At 44.2% G+C, this 20,523-nt stretch overlaps 1 protein-coding gene across 2 annotated transcripts in view; it reads left to right on the forward strand.

Moving 5' to 3' along the window:
- The window catches only part of LOC128692546 (methyltransferase-like protein 27), a 41,805-nt gene extending 27,279 nt beyond the window's left edge, over positions 1-14,526 (forward strand). The window contains exons 3-4 of one of the 2 annotated variants that reach the window (XM_053781692.2): positions 11,858-11,950; positions 13,785-14,526. In XM_053781692.2, the coding sequence (XP_053637667.2) occupies positions 11,858-11,950; positions 13,785-13,912 (221 nt within the window). In that variant the 3' untranslated portion in view covers positions 13,913-14,526. The remainder of the gene's footprint in view (positions 1-11,857; positions 11,951-13,784) is intronic. The other variant, XM_053781693.2, reaches the window with a different exon arrangement.
- The last annotated feature ends 5,997 nt before the right edge of the window (positions 14,527-20,523 follow it).

The following is a 20,523-nucleotide window of genomic DNA, read 5'->3' on the forward strand; positions in this document are numbered from 1 at the left end:
TCAGTAAATTAATCTTGAAAATAATACGACATATGTGCGAAGAAGTGGCTTTTATACTGTAGGCAGGAGAGGTGCAGCTGTCGTAGGTGGTATCACATTTGACAGATGTGGAAGTAGGTCATGCCGAAGGGTTAGGCAAGTTGAAGAATTTCCTGTACTGAGATCCCAAGATGTTGCTGTGTCTGAAAGGAATGTAGATAAATGGTTCAGAGAACCGACAAGTTGATAAATTAGACACACATTGGTTGTCTTCCTGTATACTGTAAATTTCGCTCTACTGTCGATGCAATGGAATAAAACGTCTAAGAAGGGTAGAGTGTTATCTATTTCGTGCTCTATTGTGAACCTAATAGAAAGTAACAGACCATTGTGTCTAGGTAGGAACTCATCAATGTTGTGATCTCTAGGCCAAAGGCAAAGCATCATCTACGTACGTGAACCACCTAACATTATTTGGGAGAATTTTTTTTCGTTAGGTTCAGAATGATTTTTGCGAAATTATTGCAATCACAAATTTTCGCTTGCCTTATTCAGCAAGAAGAGTGTTGCTATTTAAATCAAATTCACATGTTTTACCCATATATATATATATATATATATATATATATATATATATATATATACAGTGGTCCCTCAATAATCGACCGGCCTGAAAGTCGACCATTTCGGAAATCAACCGGTTTTTTCGACAAAATATTGACTCGGAAATTGACCGAAATTCGTTTATCGACCCGTCTCGACCCGTCGTCCCAGACGCGTATGCACGAGATAAGCGGGCCTCGACCCGCCTCAGCCTTCCTTCCCAGCCAGTGTGCCATTGTTTACCAGTTAGCGGCGGTCCTCTCACGTGCTCCAGTGAAATATTTCATATTTCATTTATTTTAGTGCTTGCAAGTTATTTAAGTGCTAAATAAGCTACCATGGCTCCAAAGAAAGCTCCTAGTGCCAAACCTTTGGTAAAGAAGGTGAGAAATACCATTGAATTTAAGAAAAACATCATTGAACAATATAATAGTGGCGTACGTGTGGGCGAACTGGCGAGGATGTATAACAAAAATCATTCAACCATATCTTCCATCATAGCCATGAGAAAGGAAATCAAGGACGCTGTTGTTGCAAAGGGGGTAAATATGCTGACAAAAATGAGATCACCAGTACTGGAAGAGGTTGAGAAGTTATTATTGGTGTGGATAAATGAGAAACAATTAGCAGGAGACAGTCTTATGACCTCGATTATTTGTGAAAAGGCTAGGCAGTTGCATGAAGATTTGGTAAATAAATTGCCTGCAAATAGTGGTGAAGTGAGTGATTTTAAGGCCAGCAAAGGCTGGTTTGAGAGATTTAAGAAGCGTACTGGCATACACAGTGTGGTAAGGCATGGTGAGGCTGCCAGTTCGGATCACAAGGCGGCTGAAAAATATGTGCATGAATTCCAGGAGTACATAGAGGCTGAAGGACTGAAACCTGAACAAGCGTTCAATTGTGACGAAACAGGCCTCTTCTGGAAGAAAATGCCAAAGAGAACCTTCATTACACAAGAGGAAAAGTCAATGCCAGGACACAAGCCTATGAAAGACAGGCTGACGCTAATGTTCTGTGCTAATGCTAGTGGGGATTTCAAAGTGAAGCCGTTACTAGTGTACCATTCTGAAAATCCCAGAGCATTTAAGAAAAATAATGTTATGAAGAGTAAATTGTGTGTGTTTTGGAAATCTAATAATAAGGCATGGGTCACGAGGGAAATTTTTGTAGAGTGGTTCAACGAAGTGTTTGGCCCTAGTGTGAAGAATTACCTCCTGGAGAAGAAATTGGATCTCAAGTGCCTGCTCATCCACCAAACTTGGATGACCTAATTCTGAAGGAGTTTGGGTTCATCTCAGTAAAGTTCTTGCCCCCGAATACCACTCCTCTCCTCCAACCCATGGACCAGCAGGTCATTGCAAACTTTAAAAAACTGTACACCAAAGCAATGTTTGAAAGGTGCTTCAATGTGACCTCAGACACTCACTTGACCCTATGAGATTTTTGGAAAGAACATTTCAGTATTTTCCATTGTGTAAGCCTTATAGGTAAGGCTTGGGAGGGAGTGTCTACCAGGACTTTGAACTCTGCTTGGAGAAAATTGTGGCCAGATTGTGTCGACAAGAGGGATTTGGAAGGGTTTGGGGCTGACCCTGATGAGCCTATGTCAGTTTTGAACTCTATTGTGGCACTGGGGAGTTCCATGGGGTTGGATGTGAGTTTGGAGGATGTGGAAGAGTTGGTGGAGGACCATAACGAAGAGCTAACCACTGAGGAGCTGCAAGAGCTTCAGCAGGAAGAGCAACAGATCGCAGCTCAGAATCTTGCTGCAGAGGAGGAGGAAGAGAGATGGAAGAAGGTGCCTTCTTCAGAAATTAAGGAGATTTTTACTATGTGGGGTAAGATGGAAAGATTTATGGAGAAACATCACCCAGAGAAGGATGTTGCAAGCCATATCGGCAACTTGTACAGAGACAGAGTCTTGGCCCATTTTAGGGAAGTTTTAAAGAGACGCCAGAAACAGAGCTCTCTGCACAGTTATTTTGCGAGACAGGACTCCAGTGACTCTCAAGCTGGTCCTAGTGGCATTAAGAAACAGAGAAAAGAAGCAACCCCAGAAAAGCAAATGGTACCTGAGGTGTTGCTGGAAGGGGATTCCCCTTCCAAACTATAAACAATCCACTCTCTCTCCCCCTCCAGTCTCCCATACACTAAGAAGAATCTCCAATAAAGGTAAGTGTTATGCTGTTAATGTTTCATTCATCATTTCCCATTGTATTGTTTATGTACTACATGAATATTTCATGTAAAAATTTTTTTTGTTTTAATACTTCTGGGTGTCAGGAACGGATTAATTGAATTTACATTATTTCTTATGGGGAAAATTGATTCGTAAATCGACCATTTCGATAATCGACCGGCTTCCAGGAACGGATTACCGTCGATAATCGAGGGACCACTGTATATATATGTCGTGCCGAATATGTAAAACTGGTCAATTAGCAAGAACTCATTTTAAATTAATTCTTTTCTAAAATTTTCTCTTATACGGTTAAAGATATATATTTTTCATTAATGTTAATGTAAAAAAAATTAATTTTGCATCAAAATAATCTTAGAAAACTTACCTAACCTTATTATAACAAGAACAATTTATTTTAGCCTAACCCATTGCTTCACCAGTGATGAAGCAGTGGCAGGCAGAGTCACCAGTGGTGAAGCAGTGGCAGGCAGACTCACCAGTGGTGAAGCAGTGGCAGGCAGAGTCACCAGTGGTGAAGCAGTGGCAGGCAGAGTCACCAGTGGTGAAGCAGTGGCAGGCAGACTCACCAGTGGTGAAGCAGTGGCAGGCAGAGTCACCAGTGGTGAAGCAGTGGCAGGCAGACTCACCAGTGGTGAAGCAGTGGCAGGCAGAGTCACCAGTGGTGAAGCAGTGGCAGGCAGAGTCACCAGTGATGAAGCAGTGGCAGGCAGAGTCACCAGTGATGAAGCAGTGGCAGGCAGAGTCACCAGTGGTGAAGCAGTGGCAGGCAGACTCACCAGTGGTGAAGCAGTGGCAGGCAGAGTCACCATTGGTGAAGCAGTGGCAGGCAGAGTCACCAGTGATGAAGCAGTGGCAGGCAGACTCACCAGTGGTGAAGCAGTGGCAGGCAGACTCACCAGTGGTGAAGCAGTGGCAGGCAGAGTCACCAGTGGTGAAGCAGTGGCAGGCAGACTCACCAGTGGTGAAGCAGTGGCAGGCACTCACCAGTGGTGAAGCAGTGGCAGGCAGAGTCACCAGTGGTGAAGCAGTGGTAGGCAGAGTCACCAGTAATGAAGCAGTGGCAGGCAGAGTCACCAGTGGTGAAGCAGTGGCAGGCAGAGTCACCAGTGGTGAAGCAGTGGCAGGCAGAGTCACCAGTGATGAAGCAGTGGCAGGCAGAGTCACCAGTGGTGAAGCAGTGGCAGGCAGAGTCACCAGTGATGAAGCAGTGGCAGGCAGAGTCACCAGTGGTGAAGCAGTGGCAGGCAGAGTCACCAGTGATGAAGCAGTGGCAGGCAGAGTCACCAGTGATGAAGCAGTGGCAGGCAGAGTCACCAGTGGTGAAGCAGTGGCAGGCAGAGTCACCAGTGGTGAAGCAGTGGCAGGCAGAGTCACCAGTGGTGAAGCAGTGGCAGGCAGAGTCACCAGTGATGAAGCAGTGGCAGGCAGACTCACCAGTGGTGAAGCAGTGGCAGGCAGACTCACCAGTGGTGAAGCAGTGGCAGGCAGACTCACCAGTGGTGAAGCAGTGGCAGGCAGTCACCAGTGGTGAAGCAGTGGCAGGCAGAGTCACCAGTGGTGAAGCAGTGGCAGACAGAGTCACTAGTGATGAAGCAGTGGCAGGCTGAGTCACCAGTGGTGAAGCAGTGGCAGGCAGAGTCACCAGTGGTGAAGCAGTGGCAGACAGAGTCACCAGTGGTGAAGCAGTGGCAGGCAGAGTCACCAGTGGTGAAGCAGTGGCAGACAGAGTCACCAGTGGTGAAGCAGTGGCAGGCAGACTCACCAGTGGTGAAGCAGTGGCAGGCAGAGTCACCAGTGGTGAAGCAGTGGCAGGCAGACTCACCAGTGGTGAAGCAGTGGCAGGCAGATTCACCAGTGGTGAAGCAGTGGCAGGCAGTCACCAGTGGTGATGCGGTGGCAGGCAGAGTCACCAGTGGTGAAGCAGTGGCAGGCTGAGTCACCAGTGGTGAAGCAGTGGCAGGCTGAGTCACCAGTGGTGAAGCAGTGGCAGGCTGAGTCACCAGTGGTGAAGCAGTGGCAGGCAGAGTCACCAGTGGTGAAGCAGTAGCAGGCAGACTCACCAGTGGTGAAGCAGTGGCAGGCAGACTCACCAGTGGTGAAGCAGTGGCAGGCAGAGTCACCAGTGGTGAAGCAGTGGCAGGCAGAGTCACCAGTGATGAAGCAGTGGTAGGCAGAGTCACCAGTGGTGAAGCAGTGGCAGGCAGAGTCACCAGTGGTGAAGCAGTGGCAGGCACTCACCAGTGATGAAGCAGTGGCAGGCACTCACCAGTGGTGAAGCAGTGGCAGGCAGAGTCACCAGTGGTGAAGCAGTGGCAGGCACTCACCAGTGATGAAGCAGTGGCAGGCAGAGTCACCAGTGGTGAAGCAGTGGCAGGCAGAGTCACCAGTGGTGAAGCAGTGGCAGGCAGAGTCACCAGTGGTGAAGCAGTGGCAGGCACTCACCAGTGATGAAGCAGTGGCAGGCAGAGTCACCAGTGGTGAAGCAGTGGCAGGCAGAGTCACCAGTGGTGAAGCAGTGGCAGGCACTCACCAGTGATGAAGCAGTGGCAGGCAGAGTCACCAGTGGTGAAGCAGTGGCAGGCAGAGTCACCAGTGGTGAAGCAGTGGCAGGCAGAGTCACCAGTGATGAAGCAGTGGCAGGCACTCACCAGTGATGAAGCAGTGGCAGGCACTCACCAGTGGTGAAGCAGTGGCAGACACTCACCAGTGATGAAGCAGTGGCAGGCAGAGTCACCAGTGGTGAAGCAGTGGCAGGCACTCACCAGTGATGAAGCAGTGGCAGGCAGAGTCACCAGTGGTGAAGCAGTGGCAGGCACTCACCAGTGATGAAGCAGTGGCAGGCACTCACCAGTGGTGAAGCAGTGGCAGGCACTCACCAGTGGTGAAGCAGTGGCAGGCACTCACCAGTGATGAAGCAGTGGCAGGCAGAGTCACCAGTGGTGAAGCAGTGGCAGGCACTCACCAAGGATGAAGCAGTGGCAGAGTGCAGTGGCAGGCAGAGTCACCCGTGGTGAAGCAGTGGCAGGCATAGTCACCAGTGGTGAAGCAGTGGCAGGCAGACTCACCAGTGGTGAAGCAGTGGCAGACACTCACCAGTGGTGAAGCAGTGGCAGGCAGATTCACCAGTGGTGAAGCAGTGGCAGGCACTCACCAGTGATGAAGCAGTGGCAGGCACTCACCAGTGGTGAAGCAGTGGCAGGCACTCACCAGTGGTGAAGCAGTGGCAGGCAGAGTCACCAGTGGTGAAGCAGTGGCAGGCAGAGTCACCAGTGGTGAAGCAGTGGCAGGCAGAGTCACCAGTGGTGAAGCAGTGGCAGGCAGAGTCACCAGTGGTGAAGCAGTGGCAGGCAGACTCACCAGTGGTGAAGCAGTGGCAGACACTCACCAGTGATGAAGCAGTGGCAGGCAGAGTCACCAGTGGTGAAGCAGTGGCAGGCAGAGTCACCAGTGGTGAAGCAGTGGCAGGCACTCACCAGTGATGAAGCAGTGGCAGGCAGTCACGAGTGGTGAAGCAGTGGCAGGCAGAGTCACCAGTGGTGAAGCAGTGGCAGGCACTCACCAGTGATGAAGCAGTGGCAGGCACTCACCAGTGGTGAAGCAGTGGCAGACACTCACCAGTGATGAAGCAGTGGCAGGCAGAGTCACCAGTGGTGAAGCAGTGGCAGGCAGAGTCACCAGTGGTGAAGCAGTGGCAGGCAGAGTCACCATTGGTGAAGCAGTGGCAGGCAGAGTCACCAGTGGTGAAGCAGTGGCAGGCAGACTCACCAGTGGTGAAGCAGTGGCAGACACTCACCAGTGGTGAAGCAGTGGCAGGCAGATTCACCAGTGGTGAAGCAGTGGCAGGCACTCACCAGTGGTGAAGCAGTGGCAGGCACTCACCAGTGGTGAAGCAGTGGCAGGCAGACTCACCAGTGGTGAAGCAGTGGCAGGCACTCACCAGTGGTGAAGCAGTGGCAGGCACTCACCAGTGATGAAGCAGTGGCAGGCAGAGTCACCAGTGAAGCAGTGGGCACTCACCAGTGGTGAAGCAGTGGCAGGCAGAGTCACCAGTGTTGAAGCAGTGGTGAAGCAGTGGCAGGCAGACTCACCAGTGGTGAAGCAGTGGCAGGCAGAGTCACCAGTGATGAAGCAGTGGCAGGCAGAGTCACCAGTGGTGAAGCAGTGGCAGGCAGAGTCACCAGTGGTGAAGCAGTGGCAGGCAGAGTCACCAGTGGTGAAGCAGTGGCAGGCAGAGTCACCAGTGATGAAGCAGTGGCAGGCAGAGTCACCAGTGGTGAAGCAGTGGCAGACACTCACCAGTGGTGAAGCAGTGGCAGGCAGAGTCACCAGTGATGAAGCAGTGGCAGGCAGAGTCACCAGTGGTGAAGCAGTGGCAGGCAGAGTCACCAGTGGTGAAGCAGTGGCAGGCACTCACCAGTGAACAAAATCAGTAATGGAAGTTAGTCGTGTCTAGAGGTTAGACGAGCTTTGAAAACATCCCTGAGACACTTGTGGATATTTGTCATTATTTTCTAGAATTTACAGTAACAAAATTAAATATAATAAATGTTATTTCCCAGTAAAAGTAGACTTTAGACAAGGGTGTGTGATGTCACCAGAGTTGTTCAATATATTTATAGATGTGTGATGTCACCAGAGTTGTTCAATATATTTATAGATGTGTGATGTCACCAGAGTTGTTCAATATATTTATAGATGTGTGATGTCACCAGAGTTGTTCAATATATTTATAGATGTGTGATTTCAAAATAGTTGTTCAGTATATTAAATAGATGAGTGATGTCACCATGGTTGTTCAGTATATTTATAGATGTGTGATGTCACCATGGTTGTTCAGTATATTTATAGATGTGTGATGTCACCATGGTTGTTCACTCTATTTGTAGATGTGAGATGTCACCATGGTTGTTCACTGTATTTGTAGATGTGTGATGTCACCATGGTTGTTCACTGTATTTGTAGATGTGTGATGTCACCATGGTTGATCACTGTATTTGTAGATGTGTGATGTCACCATGGTTGTTCACTGTATTTGTAGATGTGTGATGTCACCATGGTTGTTCACTGTATTTGTAGATGTGTGATGTCACCATGGTTGTTCACTGTATTTGTAGATGTGAGATGTCACCATGGTTGTTCACTGTATTTGTAGATGTGTGATGTCACCATGGTTGTTCACTGTATTTGTAGATGTGTGATGTCACCATGGTTGTTCACTGTATTTATAGATGTGTGATGTCACCATGGTTGTTCACTGTATTTGTAGATGTGTGATGTCACCATGGTTGTTCACTGTATTTGTAGATGTGTGATGTCACCATGGTTGTTCACTGTATTTGTAGATGTGTGATGTCACCATGGTTGTTCACTGTATTTATAGATGTTAGATGTCACCATGGTTGTTCACTGTATTTGTAGATGTGTGATGTCACCATGGTTGTTCACTGTATTTGTAGATGTGTGATGTCACCATGGTTGTTCACTGTATTTGTAGATGTGTGATGTCACCATGGTTGTTCACTGTATTTATAGATGTGTGATGTCACCATGGTTGTTCACTGTATTTGTAGATGTGTGATGTCACCATGGTTGTTCACTGTATTTGTAGATGTGTGATGTCACCATGGTTGTTCACTGTATTTATAGATGTGTGATGTCACCATGGTTGTTCACTGTATTTGTAGATGTGTGATGTCACCATGGTTGTTCACTGTATTTATAGATGTGTGATGTCACCATGGTTGTTCACTGTATTTGTAGATGTGTGATGTCACCATGGTTGTTCACTGTATTTATAGATGTGTGATGTCACCATGGTTGTTCACTGTATTTGTAGATGTGTGATGTCACCATGGTTGTTCACTGTATTTATAGATGTGTGATGTCACCATGGTTGTTCACTGTATTTATAGATGTGTGATGTCACCATGGTTGTTCACTGTATTTGTAGATGTGTGATGTCACCATGGTTGTTCACTTTATTTGTAGATGTGTGATGTCACCATGGTTGTTCACTGTATTTATAGATGTGTGATGTCACCATGGTTGTTCTCTGTATTTATAGATGTGTGATGTCACCATGGTTGTTCACTGTATTTGTAGATGTGTGATGTCACCATGGTTGTTCACTGTATTTATAGATGTGTGATGTCACCATGGTTGTTCACTTTATAGATGTGTGATGTCACCATGGTTGTTCACTGTATTTATAGATGTGTGATGTCACCATGGTTGTTCACTTTATTTGTAGATGTGTGATGTCACCATGGTTGTTCACTGTATTTATAGATGTGTGATGTCACCATGGTTGTTCACTGTATTTATAGATGTGTGATGTCACCATGGTTGTTCACTGTATTTATAGATGTGTGATGTCACCATGGTTGTTCACTGTATTTATAGATGTGTGATGTCACCATGGTTGTTCACATAGATGTGTGATGTCACCATGGTTGTTCACTTTATTTGTAGATGTGTGATGTCACCATGGTTGTTCACTGTATTTATAGATGTGTGATGTCACCATGGTTGTTCACTGTATTTATAGATGTGTGATGTCACCATGGTTGTTCACTGTATTTATAGATGTGTGATGTCACCATGGTTGTTCACTGTATTTATAGATGTGTGATGTCACCATGGTTGTTCACTTTATTTGTAGATGTGTGATGTCACCATGGTTGTTCACTGTATTTATAGATGTGTGATGTCACCATGGTTGTTCACTGTATTTATAGATGTGTGATGTCACCATGGTTGTTCACTGTATTTATAGATGTGTGATGTCACCATGGTTGTTCACTGTATTTATAGATGTGTGATGTCACCATGGTTGCTCATTATATTTATAGATCAAGTAGTAATAGAAGTGAATGCTCGGGAGTTGGCAAGTGGTGTGGGGTTAAAAGATAAAGACTCTAACACAAAGTGGGAGTTGTCACAGTTGATTTTTGCTAAAAGAAAGATTGGATATCAGATTGGAGTGAGAGAGTATAGAGGAGGTGAATATATTCAGATATTTGGGAATGGAAGTGTCAGCAGATGAGTTCATGAAAGATAAGTAAGTAAGTAAGTAAGTAAGTTTATTCAGGTATACACAAATACAGTTACATAGAATTATCATACATAGCAGCATATGTGTAGAGAACCTGAGATAACCCAAAAAAGTCAGAGTGGTGAATGTTGCAACAGGGAGAAGGCTGGACGCAGTGGAAATGTCATGTCTGAGGGCAATGTGTGGTGTGAATATAATGCAGAGAATTCATAGTTTGGAAATTAGGAGGAGGTGTGGGATTACTAAAACTATTATCCAGAGGACTGAGGAGAGGTTGTTGAGGTGATTCGGACATGTGGAGAGGACGGAACAAAATAGAATATCTTCGAGAGTGTATAAATCTGTAGTGGAGGGAAGGCGGGGTAGGGTCTATCTAGGAAAGGTTGGAGGGAGTGGGTAGATGCGTGAGCGTGTTAAATACGACCAAATAGAGGCAAATGATTTTTAAGACTAAACGTGTTCTTGGAGTGTGATCAAGGTATCATATATGAAGGGATTCAGAGAAACCAGCAGGCTGGACTTGAGTCTTGGAGATGGAAAGTACAGTGCCTGCACTCTGAAGGAAGATTGTTAATGTTGCAATTTTATAACTCGAGTGTAACCACGCCTCTGGGAAGACAGTGATGGAGTGAATGATGGTGAAAGATTTTCTTTTTCGGGCCACCCTGCCTAGGTGGGAGACGGCGGATATGTTAATAATAAAAAAATATATATTCATTAATACGTGATATTGGTTTGACTTTAGAGAAATATCGAGAAAACAAGGAAGAACCAGCACCGCAGGGAACTGTGTCGGGGGAGAGACGCAGAAGAAATGGCGGACTAACATTGCTTGAATATAATAGTGGTGATAAATTTTGTGCCATGGGATCCAACAATGGGTGTAACGGCTAAATTGGACAACCAGTTTGCTGCAAATGGTCATATTTTCTGGGAAACAGATGCAATATAGCTGGGATGGTGGAAAATAAGGAGACACTGAAACAACTGAGTTGCACAACACATATAATGCACACTTCCATATATTTTCAATAGTTCAGAGAGCTGCCCATGTTTCTGTTAGTTATTGTTTAGGAAGTTTTAAGATGTGATCTGCTAACAATAATATGGGACCCAAGCAATATACGGCAAAGTGAATTTCTAAATTTGTTTAATTTATGTGAAATATAAAATGATACATGTAAATGGGGTCCATCTCCAGTGTAAATTTTGGGAACATGGAATATGTGTTTATAAGATACATTCTCTCTGCATATTCTTTTTATGTGTATAATTTGTTGACCAAACCACTTGTTAGTAAGTCAGGTCATTAATATCACAATACAGTCCACAACCATAAATTACCACTGTTACTTGGTTAAATTCAATAAATGTATACATATCTTTAGGTTCAATTTATGTGAATGTACGAGTGAGTTTGGGCATCGACGGAAGTATAGTGTTGTGACCCATTGTACTTAAAGACCCATTTATCTCAGACGTACAACTAACATCAGTAAGTGTAAAGTTAATTTAGTTGTTTCTGCCCTAAATTACGTACTTGTAAAACTTCAGGTCACTACCTGTGAACTTCAAGTACATAACTTCTCATATTTGTGCAATAAATGTCTCCTTTATCAACTTATCGGTTTAATAAACCGTTTACTTACATCATGTCAGGTACAGCAACATCTTGGGATCTTGATGCAGAGATTTCCTGAAAATATGTCTATCCTATAGACAAGACTTATTCCACTACTGGATTTGTCCACTAGTGAATCCGTTTACCACTGCTCCACCTTATCTGTCATCAGTACTTAAGCACTATCTATGCTGAATGTGCTACAGTTTTGTTAAGATTGATGGGTTGAACACATTGACTCTTCATGGTAAAACGTTTCCAGAATAGAGATACCCAAATATTGCACAAATGTCTCATTTATCATCTTCTAGGTTTTGTAAATAGTTTATTCTCATATGATTTTACTTATTTATGCACAGTAAGAACGTTTAATTGATTATATATTTTTTGGGGGCAGATACTTACGAGGTGGTCGTTGTTTGTGGTTCACTAGCTCCTGGTCACATCCAAGTTGAAGGAATCAATGATCTGATCAATGTTGCCAAGCCGGGTGAGTCAACAAATATTGTTACAATATTGAATAGATTCTTAGGAGTTCAGTCTCTTACGTATATATATATATATATATATATATATATATATATATATATATATATATATATATATATATATATATATATATATATATATATATATATATATATATATATATATATATATATATATATATATATATATATATATATATATATATATATATATATATATATATATATATATATATATATATATATATATATATATATATATATATATATATACACGTAAGTCTTTTTCTCTCCATATATTCCTCTCTCCTTGTATCACTTCTACTTAGTAAAAACCTCTCATACGATAACGTTTTCTCTCTTAATACTCTTTTACATCATCATTCCACCAATCGCTCTTCTTCCCTCCCACATCCATTTTCCTGCAACCACAAACTTCTGCTGAATATCTCCATATTTTTCATCTTAATTTCAAGAATTATAGCATATGAACAAGGAGGCTTTAAAAAATGTAGAGGGAGTGTAGACCAAGCATTTATAGTGAAACGTACAGGTGAACAGTATTTACATAAGGTTTTTGTGGCATTTATGGTTATTCAATATATTTATAGATGTAAGAGAAGTGAATGCTCGGGTGTTGGCAAGAGGTGAGGTGGTAAAAGATAAAGAATCTAATACAAAGTGAGAGTTGTTGTAGCTGCTCTTTGCTGATGACACTGTGCTTTTGGAAGAATCTGAAGAGACGCTGCAGAGGTTGGTGGATGAGTTTGGTAAGGAATGTAAAAGAAGAAAATTAAAAGTGAATATAGGAAAGAATAAAGTGATGTAGGAGGTGAATGTATTCAGATATTTAGGATTGGACATGTCAGCAGATGATTCTATGCAAGATGAGGTGAATTATAGAACTGATGATGGGAAAAAGGTGAGTGGTGTACTTAGGAGTCTGTGGTGACAAAGAACTTTTTCCTCGGAAGCAAAGAGGGGAATGTATGAGAGTATAGTTATACTAACGCTCCTATATGGGTGTGAAGCATGGGTGATTGATGTTACAAAAAGGAGAAGGCTGGAGGCAGTGGAGATGGCATGTCTGAGGGCAATGTGTGGTGTGAATATAATGAAGTTTGGAAATTAGGAGGAGGTGCGGAATTACCAAAACTATTTTCCAGAGGGCTGAGGAGGGGTTGTTGAGTTGGTTCAGACATGCAGAGAGGATGGAACAAAATAGAATGACTTAGAGAGTGTATATATCTAGGAAGGCAGGGTAATGGTGGGCCTAGGAAAGGTTAGAGGGAAAGGGTAAAAGTTTTGTGTGCGAGGGGCTTGGGCTTCCAGCAAGCATGTGTGAGCGTGTTAGATAGGAGCTAACGGAGTCATGGTTTTTAGGACTTGACGTGCTGTTGGAGTGTGAGCAAGGTAACATTTATGAAGGGATTCAGGGAAACAGGCAGACCGGACTTGAATCCTGAAGATGGGAAGTACAGTGTCTACACTGAAGGAGGGGTGTTAATGTTGCAGTTTTATGAATATAGTGTAAGCATGCCGCTGGCAAGACAGTGATGGAGTGATTGATGAAAGTTTATGTTTTTCAGGCCACCCTGCCTTGGTGGGAGACAGCCGATGTGTTAAAGAAATAAAATATAAAATCATCTGGGATTCATTACCATAATTGCCATTCTCTGCCCAATTTGATGTTCACTCGTTTCTGTTAATCATTTCTCAGTATATCTTCCCTCTCTGCTTTCATTCTGCAGCAAGCAGTTTTGCACTTTATAACTCAACATATTCACTTCTAAGGCAGTATAATTTCTCTCATTACTAATAACTTTTCTGCTCCAGGTGGATTGGTGGTCATTTTGATGCGATTGGAGTTCTTTTTGACACATGATGAATACAAAGACAAAATGGAAAATTTCATGGACCGTTTGGAGAAGACGAATGTTTGGCGAAAGGTAATGTCTCTGTGATCATTTATATTCTACCATTGTATCCAAATTTATTTTAAGATCGATGTTTAGTGTTTAGTGTTGAATAGCAGTAGTAGGATGATGTATATTATACATGACATGATGTAATACCGATTAAAGTGACATGTCTATACAAATCAAATGTAAGTTTTTGTTTTCCGGGGCCAAATAATGATTTTCTGACGCATTCAATAAAGTCTTACGTATGAACTTGTAGGTTTAGAAACCAATAAGTTGATAAGTAATCACGTGTAGTAATTAGGAATATTACGAAATGTTTTGCCTGCACAGTAGACTTCTTCAGTCAAACACAGAGGCAACAGAAGCAGTAGAGATGTAAAGAAAAAAGTAATCAGTCTTTCATCCACGAGAGATAAATACAATCATAAGTCTTATTTATCAACTTGTCAGTATTGTATACAATTATCATATTCATACCATTATGAATATTAAAAACGACAGGGTAAAGAATGAGACACTTGTCCAACACTTGAGAAACTTGTGGAAACGTTTCGCCAGTTAGTGGCTTCTTCAGTCCAGTACAGAAAAATGGTGAGAAATTTGTGGTAATCAGTCATTCAGTCAGTCAGTTTTCAAAAAAAAAAAAATCAAATCTGCAGATAAGTGGCTTGTGTGATGCAGACAGATGAATTGAAGCAGCAGCAGACAGAGTCACCAGTGAAAAAAAACCTCACATAATAACAACAACAATAATAATAATAATAATAATAATAATAATGAGATTATAAAATATTTTTATTTCTACAAGTACATGTACAAGGTACACAAGTACATGTACAAGGTATACAAGTACATGTACAAGTTACACAAGTACATGTACAAGGTACACAAGTACATGTACAAGGTATACAAGTACATGTACAAGGTACACAAGTACATGTACAAGGTACACAAGTACATGTACAAGGTACACAAGTACATGTACAAGGTACACAAGTACATGTACAAGGTATACAAGTACATGTACAAGGTACACAAGTACATGTACAAGGTACACAAGTACAATACAATGTTATGGTCCTTGAAGGTGAGATCCTCCGACATGATCACTCCCAGGTCTTTGACGTTGGTGTTTCGCTCTATTTTGTGGCCAGAATTTGTTTTGTACTCTGATGAAGATTTAATTTCCTCATGTTTACCATATCTGAGTAATTGAAATTTCTCATCGTTGAACTTCATATTGTTTTCTGCAGCCCACTGAAAGATTTGGTTGATGTCTGCCTGGAGCTTTGCAGTGTCTGCAATGGAAGACACTGTCATGCAGATTCGGGTGTCATCTGCAAAGGAAGACACGGTGCTGTGGCTGACATCCTTGTCTATGTCGGATATAAGGATGAGGAACAAGATGGGAGCGAGTACTGTGCCTTGTGGAACAGAGCTTTTCACCGTAGCTGCCTCGGACTTTACTCTGTTGACGACTACTCTCTGTGTTCTGTTAGTGAGGAAATTATAGATCCATCGACCGACTTTTCCTGTTATTCCTTTAGCACGCATTTTGTGCGCTATTACGCCATGGTCACACTTGTCGAAGGCTTTTGCAAAGTCTGTATATATTACATCTGCATTCTTTTTGTCTTCTAGTGCATTTAGGACCTTGTCGTAGTGGTCCAATAGTTGAGACAGACAGGAGCGACCTGTTCTAAACCCATGTTGCCCTGGGTTGTGTAACTGATGGGTTTCTAGATGCGTGGTGATCTTGCTTCTTAGGACCCTTTCAAAGATTTTTATGATATGGGATGTTAGTGCTATTGGTCTGTAGTTCTTTGCTGTTGCTTTACTGCCCCCTTTGTGGAGTGGGGCTATGTCTGTTGTTTTTAGTAACTGTGGGACGACCCCCGTGTCCATGCTCCCTCTCCATAGGATGGAAAAGGCTCGTGATAGGGGCTTCTTGCAGTTCTTGATGAACACAGAGTTCCATGAGTCTGGCCCTGGGGCAGAGTGCATGGGTATGTCATTTATCGCCTGTTCGAAGTCATTTGGCGTCAGGATAACATCGGATAGGCTTGTGTTAATCAAATTTTGTGGCTCTCTCATAAAAAATTCATTTTGATCTTCGACTCTCAGTCTGGTTAGCGGCTTGCTAAAAACTGAGTCATATTGGGACTTGAGTAGCTCACTCATTTCCTTGTTGTCATCTGTGTAGGACCCATCTTGTTTAAGTAGGGGCCCAATACTGGACGTTGTTCTCGATTTTGATTTGGCATAGGAGAAGAAATACTTTGGGTTTCTTTCGATTTCATTTATGGCTTTTAGTTCTTCCCGCGATTCCTGACTCCTAAAGGATTCTTTTAGTTTAAGTTCGATGCTTGCTATTTCTCTGACCAGTGTCTCCCTACGCATTTCAGATATATTGACCTCTTTTAGCCGTTCTGTTATTCTTTTCCGTCGCCTGTAAAGGGAGCGCCTGTCTCTTTCTGTTTTACATCTACTCCTCCTTTTTCTTAGAGGAATAAGCCTTGTGCATACATCGAGTGCTACCGAGTTAATCTGTTCTAGGCATAAGTTGGGGTCTGTGTTGCTTAGTATATCTTCCCAGCTTATATCGGTTAGGACTTGGTTTACTTGGTCCTACTTTATGTTTTTGTTATTGAAGTTGAATTTGGTGAATGCTCCCTCGTGACTAATCTCATTATGTCGGTCTGGGGCTCCGCGCATACATGACTGAACCTCAATTATGTTGTGATCTGAGTGTATTGTTTTTGATATGGTGATATTTCTTATCAGATCATCATTGTTAGTGAAGATGAGGTCTAGTGTATTCTCCAGTCTAGTAGGCTCTATTATTTGCTGGTTTAAATTGAATTTTGTGCAGAGATTTAAAAGCTCGCGTGAGTGTGAGTTTTCATCAGAGCTGCCTCCTGGTGTTATTACTGCAACAATATTATTTGCTATATTCCTCCATTTTAGGTGCCTTAAGTTGAAATCCCCCAGGAGCAAGATGTTGGGTGCAGGAGCTGGAAGGTTTTCCAGACAGTGGTCAATTTTTAACAGCTGTTCCTGGAATATACAAGTACGTGTACAAGGTACACAAGTACATGTACAAGGTACACAAGTACATGTACAAGGTACACAAGTACATGTACAAGGTATACAAGTACATGTACAAGGTACACAAGTACATGTACAAGGTACACAAGTACATGTACAAGGTACACAAGTACATGTACAAGGTATACAAGTACATGTACAAGGTACACAAGTACATGTACAAGGTACACAAGTACATGTACAAGGTACACAAGTACATGTACAAGGTACACAAGTACATGTACAAGGTACACAAGTACATGTACAAGGTACACAAGTACATGTACAAGGTACACAAGTACATGTACAAGGTACACAAGCCTGGCTGACATCAGTGACATATACAAGGTGTGTACAAGTACAGAAAGGTACACAAGTACATGTTTACTGTGTAGAAAACTGTATGTCACTTTTGTCCCAGGATGTGACCCACACCAGTCCACTAACACCCAGGATGTGACCCACACCAGTCCACTAACACCCAGGATGTGACCCACACCAGTCCACTAACACCCAGGATGTGACCCACACCAGTCCACTAACACCCAGGATGTGACCCACACGAGTCCACTAACACCCAGGATGTGACCCACACCAGTCCACTAACACCCAGGATGTGACCCACACCAGTCCACTAACACCCAGGATGTGACCCACACCAGTCCACTAACACCCAGGATGTGACCCACACCAGTCCACTAACACCCAGGATGTGACCCACACCAGTCCACTAACACCCAGGATGCGACCCACACCAGTCCACTAACACCCAGGATGTGACCCACACCAGTCCACTAACACCCAGGATGTGACCCACACCAGTCCACTAACACCCAGGATGTGACCCACACCAGTCCACTAACACCCAGGATGTGACCCACACCAGTCCACTAACACCCAGGATGTGACCCACACCAGTCCACTAACACCCAGGATGCGACCCACACCAGTCCACTAACACCCAGGATGTGACCCACACCAGTCCACTAACACCCAGGATGTGACCCACACCAGTCCACTAACACCCAGGATGTGACCCACACCAGTCCACTAACACCCAGGATGTGACCCACACCAGTCCACTAACACCCAGGATGTGACCCACACCAGTCCACTAACACCCAGGATGCGACCCACATCAGTCCACTAACACCCAGGATGTGACCCACACCAGTCCACTAACACCCAGGATGCGACCCACACCAGTCCACTAACACCCATGCGACCCACACCAGTCCACTAACACCCAGGATGTGACCCACACCAGTCCACTAACACCCAGGATGTGACCCACACCAGTCCACTAACACCCAGGATGTGACCCACACCAGTCCACTAACACCCAGGATGTGACCCACACCAGTCCACTAACACCCAGGATGCGACCCACACCAGTCCACTAACACCCAGAATGCGACCCACACCAGTCCACTAACACCCAGGTACCCATTATTACTGAAGAGTGAACATGGGCAACTGGTGAGAGGAAACACGCCCATGTTTACACACTTTGCCGCGAATCAAACCCTGACCCTCACCGTGTGAAACAAGAGCTTTTGCCACAAGGCCACGGGCCACCGTGGCCAAACACACACACAGAAACAAAGACGCACAGACACACACATGCAAACACACACACTTAAATACACACACATACACACACACACATAAACACACATAACTGCTGCAGCATATGGGCGCCTGGCAAACCTCAGAACAGCATTCCGACATCTTAATAAGGAATCGTTCAGGACCCTGTACACCGTGTACGTTAGGCCCATATTGGAGTATGCGGCACCAGTTTGGAACCCACACCTAGCCAAGCACGTAAAGAAACTAGAGAAAGTGCAAAGGTTTGCAACAAGACTGGTCCCAGAGTTAAGAGGTATGTCCTATGAGGAGAGGTTAAGGGAAATCAACCTGACGACACTGGAGGACAGGAGAGATAGGGAATACATGATAACTACTTACAAAATACTGAGAGGAATTGACAAGGTGGACAAAGACAGGATGTTCCAGAGACTGGACACAGCAACACGGGGACACAGTTGGAAGCTGAAGACACAGATGAATCAAAGGGATGTTAGGAAGTATTTCTTCAGCCACAGAGTAGTCAGGAAGTGGAATAGTTTGGGAAGCGATGTAGTGGAGGCAGGATCCATACATAGCTTTAAGCAGAGGTATGATAAAGCTCATGGTTCAGGGAGAGTGACCTAGTAGCGACCAGTGAAGAGGCGGGGCCAGGAGCTTGGACTCGACCCCTGCAACCTCAACTAGGTGAGTACAACTAGGTGAGTACACACACACACACATTCACATCTCAGTAAGGAGACGTTCGTGACACTGTTCACCGTGTACATCAGACCCATCCTGGAATATGACCCTCCAGTTTGGAGCCCATACCTGGCCAAGCATGTCAGGAAACTAGAGAGTGTTCAAAGGTTTGGAACGAGACTAGTACCGGAGCTAAGAGGCATGTTCAACGAGGAGAGGGATGTGATGAACGGTTTGAAAAACCGACAAGTTTAAAATTGAGACACTTACACAACATATGGGAATCTTTATTCAGGAAACGTTTCGTCACACAGTGGCTTCATCAGTCCCTCAGCCTGGAGTCGATGAGGGACTGATTACCTCAAACTCATCTCCTTACACCTTCTGCTTTGTATAGGACTGATGAAGCCACTGTGTGGCGAAACGTTTCCTGAATAAAGATTCCCATATGCTGCATAAGTGTCTCAATCTTCAACAGAGGTTAAGGGAATTCGACCTGTTGACACTGGAGGACAGTAGGGACAGAGGCGACATGACAACGACATATAAAATGCTGAGAGGAATCGACAGTGTGGACAAAGACAGGATGTTCAAGGGGCGGGACACAGCAACAAAGGGTCACAACTGGAAAGTGAAGACTCAGATGAGTCACAAGGATGTTAGGAAGTATTTCTTCACTTACAGAGTTGTCCTCCGTCTCTCTGCTCATGGAGCAGAGGGTGGGCCTCGTGGCGACCAGTGAAGAGGACGGGCCAAGAGCTATGACTCAACCCCTGCAGCCACAATTAGATGAGTACGCACATAGACACACTACCCTTTCCCCCAACTCTCTCCTCCTCTCCCACTGTCTCCCCGTCCCGCTCTCTATCCCTCTCCCCCCTCCCAACCTCCCTCCTAACCTCCCTCCCAATAACAATTGCCTCCACACAGACACGTACAAACACACACACCCACACCCACACACACACACACACACACACACACACACACACACACACACACACACACACACACACACACACACACACACAAGTTTTTCTTTTTGTGGTAAAAAAATGGGTTACCAGAAAGCAGGACGGAGAAGGAAGCTAGAAGCGCTCAGCAACGAAAGGGAGGGGGAGGGGGTTATCTGCAGAGAGTAAGAGATGAAAGCTCCAAGCTATAGCAGCAGAAGTTAAAATTCAGAGCTTAGAAGAGGAACTTAAAAATCTGAAAGAGTCTAAAGAACCAAAGAGTAGTACAGTCATGACATCAGGAACTGTTACTTCAGTCACAGATGAGGGGATTGT

Source organism: Cherax quadricarinatus, chromosome 30 (assembly GCF_038502225.1).
Source record: "Cherax quadricarinatus isolate ZL_2023a chromosome 30, ASM3850222v1, whole genome shotgun sequence".
Lineage (NCBI taxonomy): Eukaryota > Metazoa > Arthropoda > Malacostraca > Decapoda > Parastacidae > Cherax > Cherax quadricarinatus.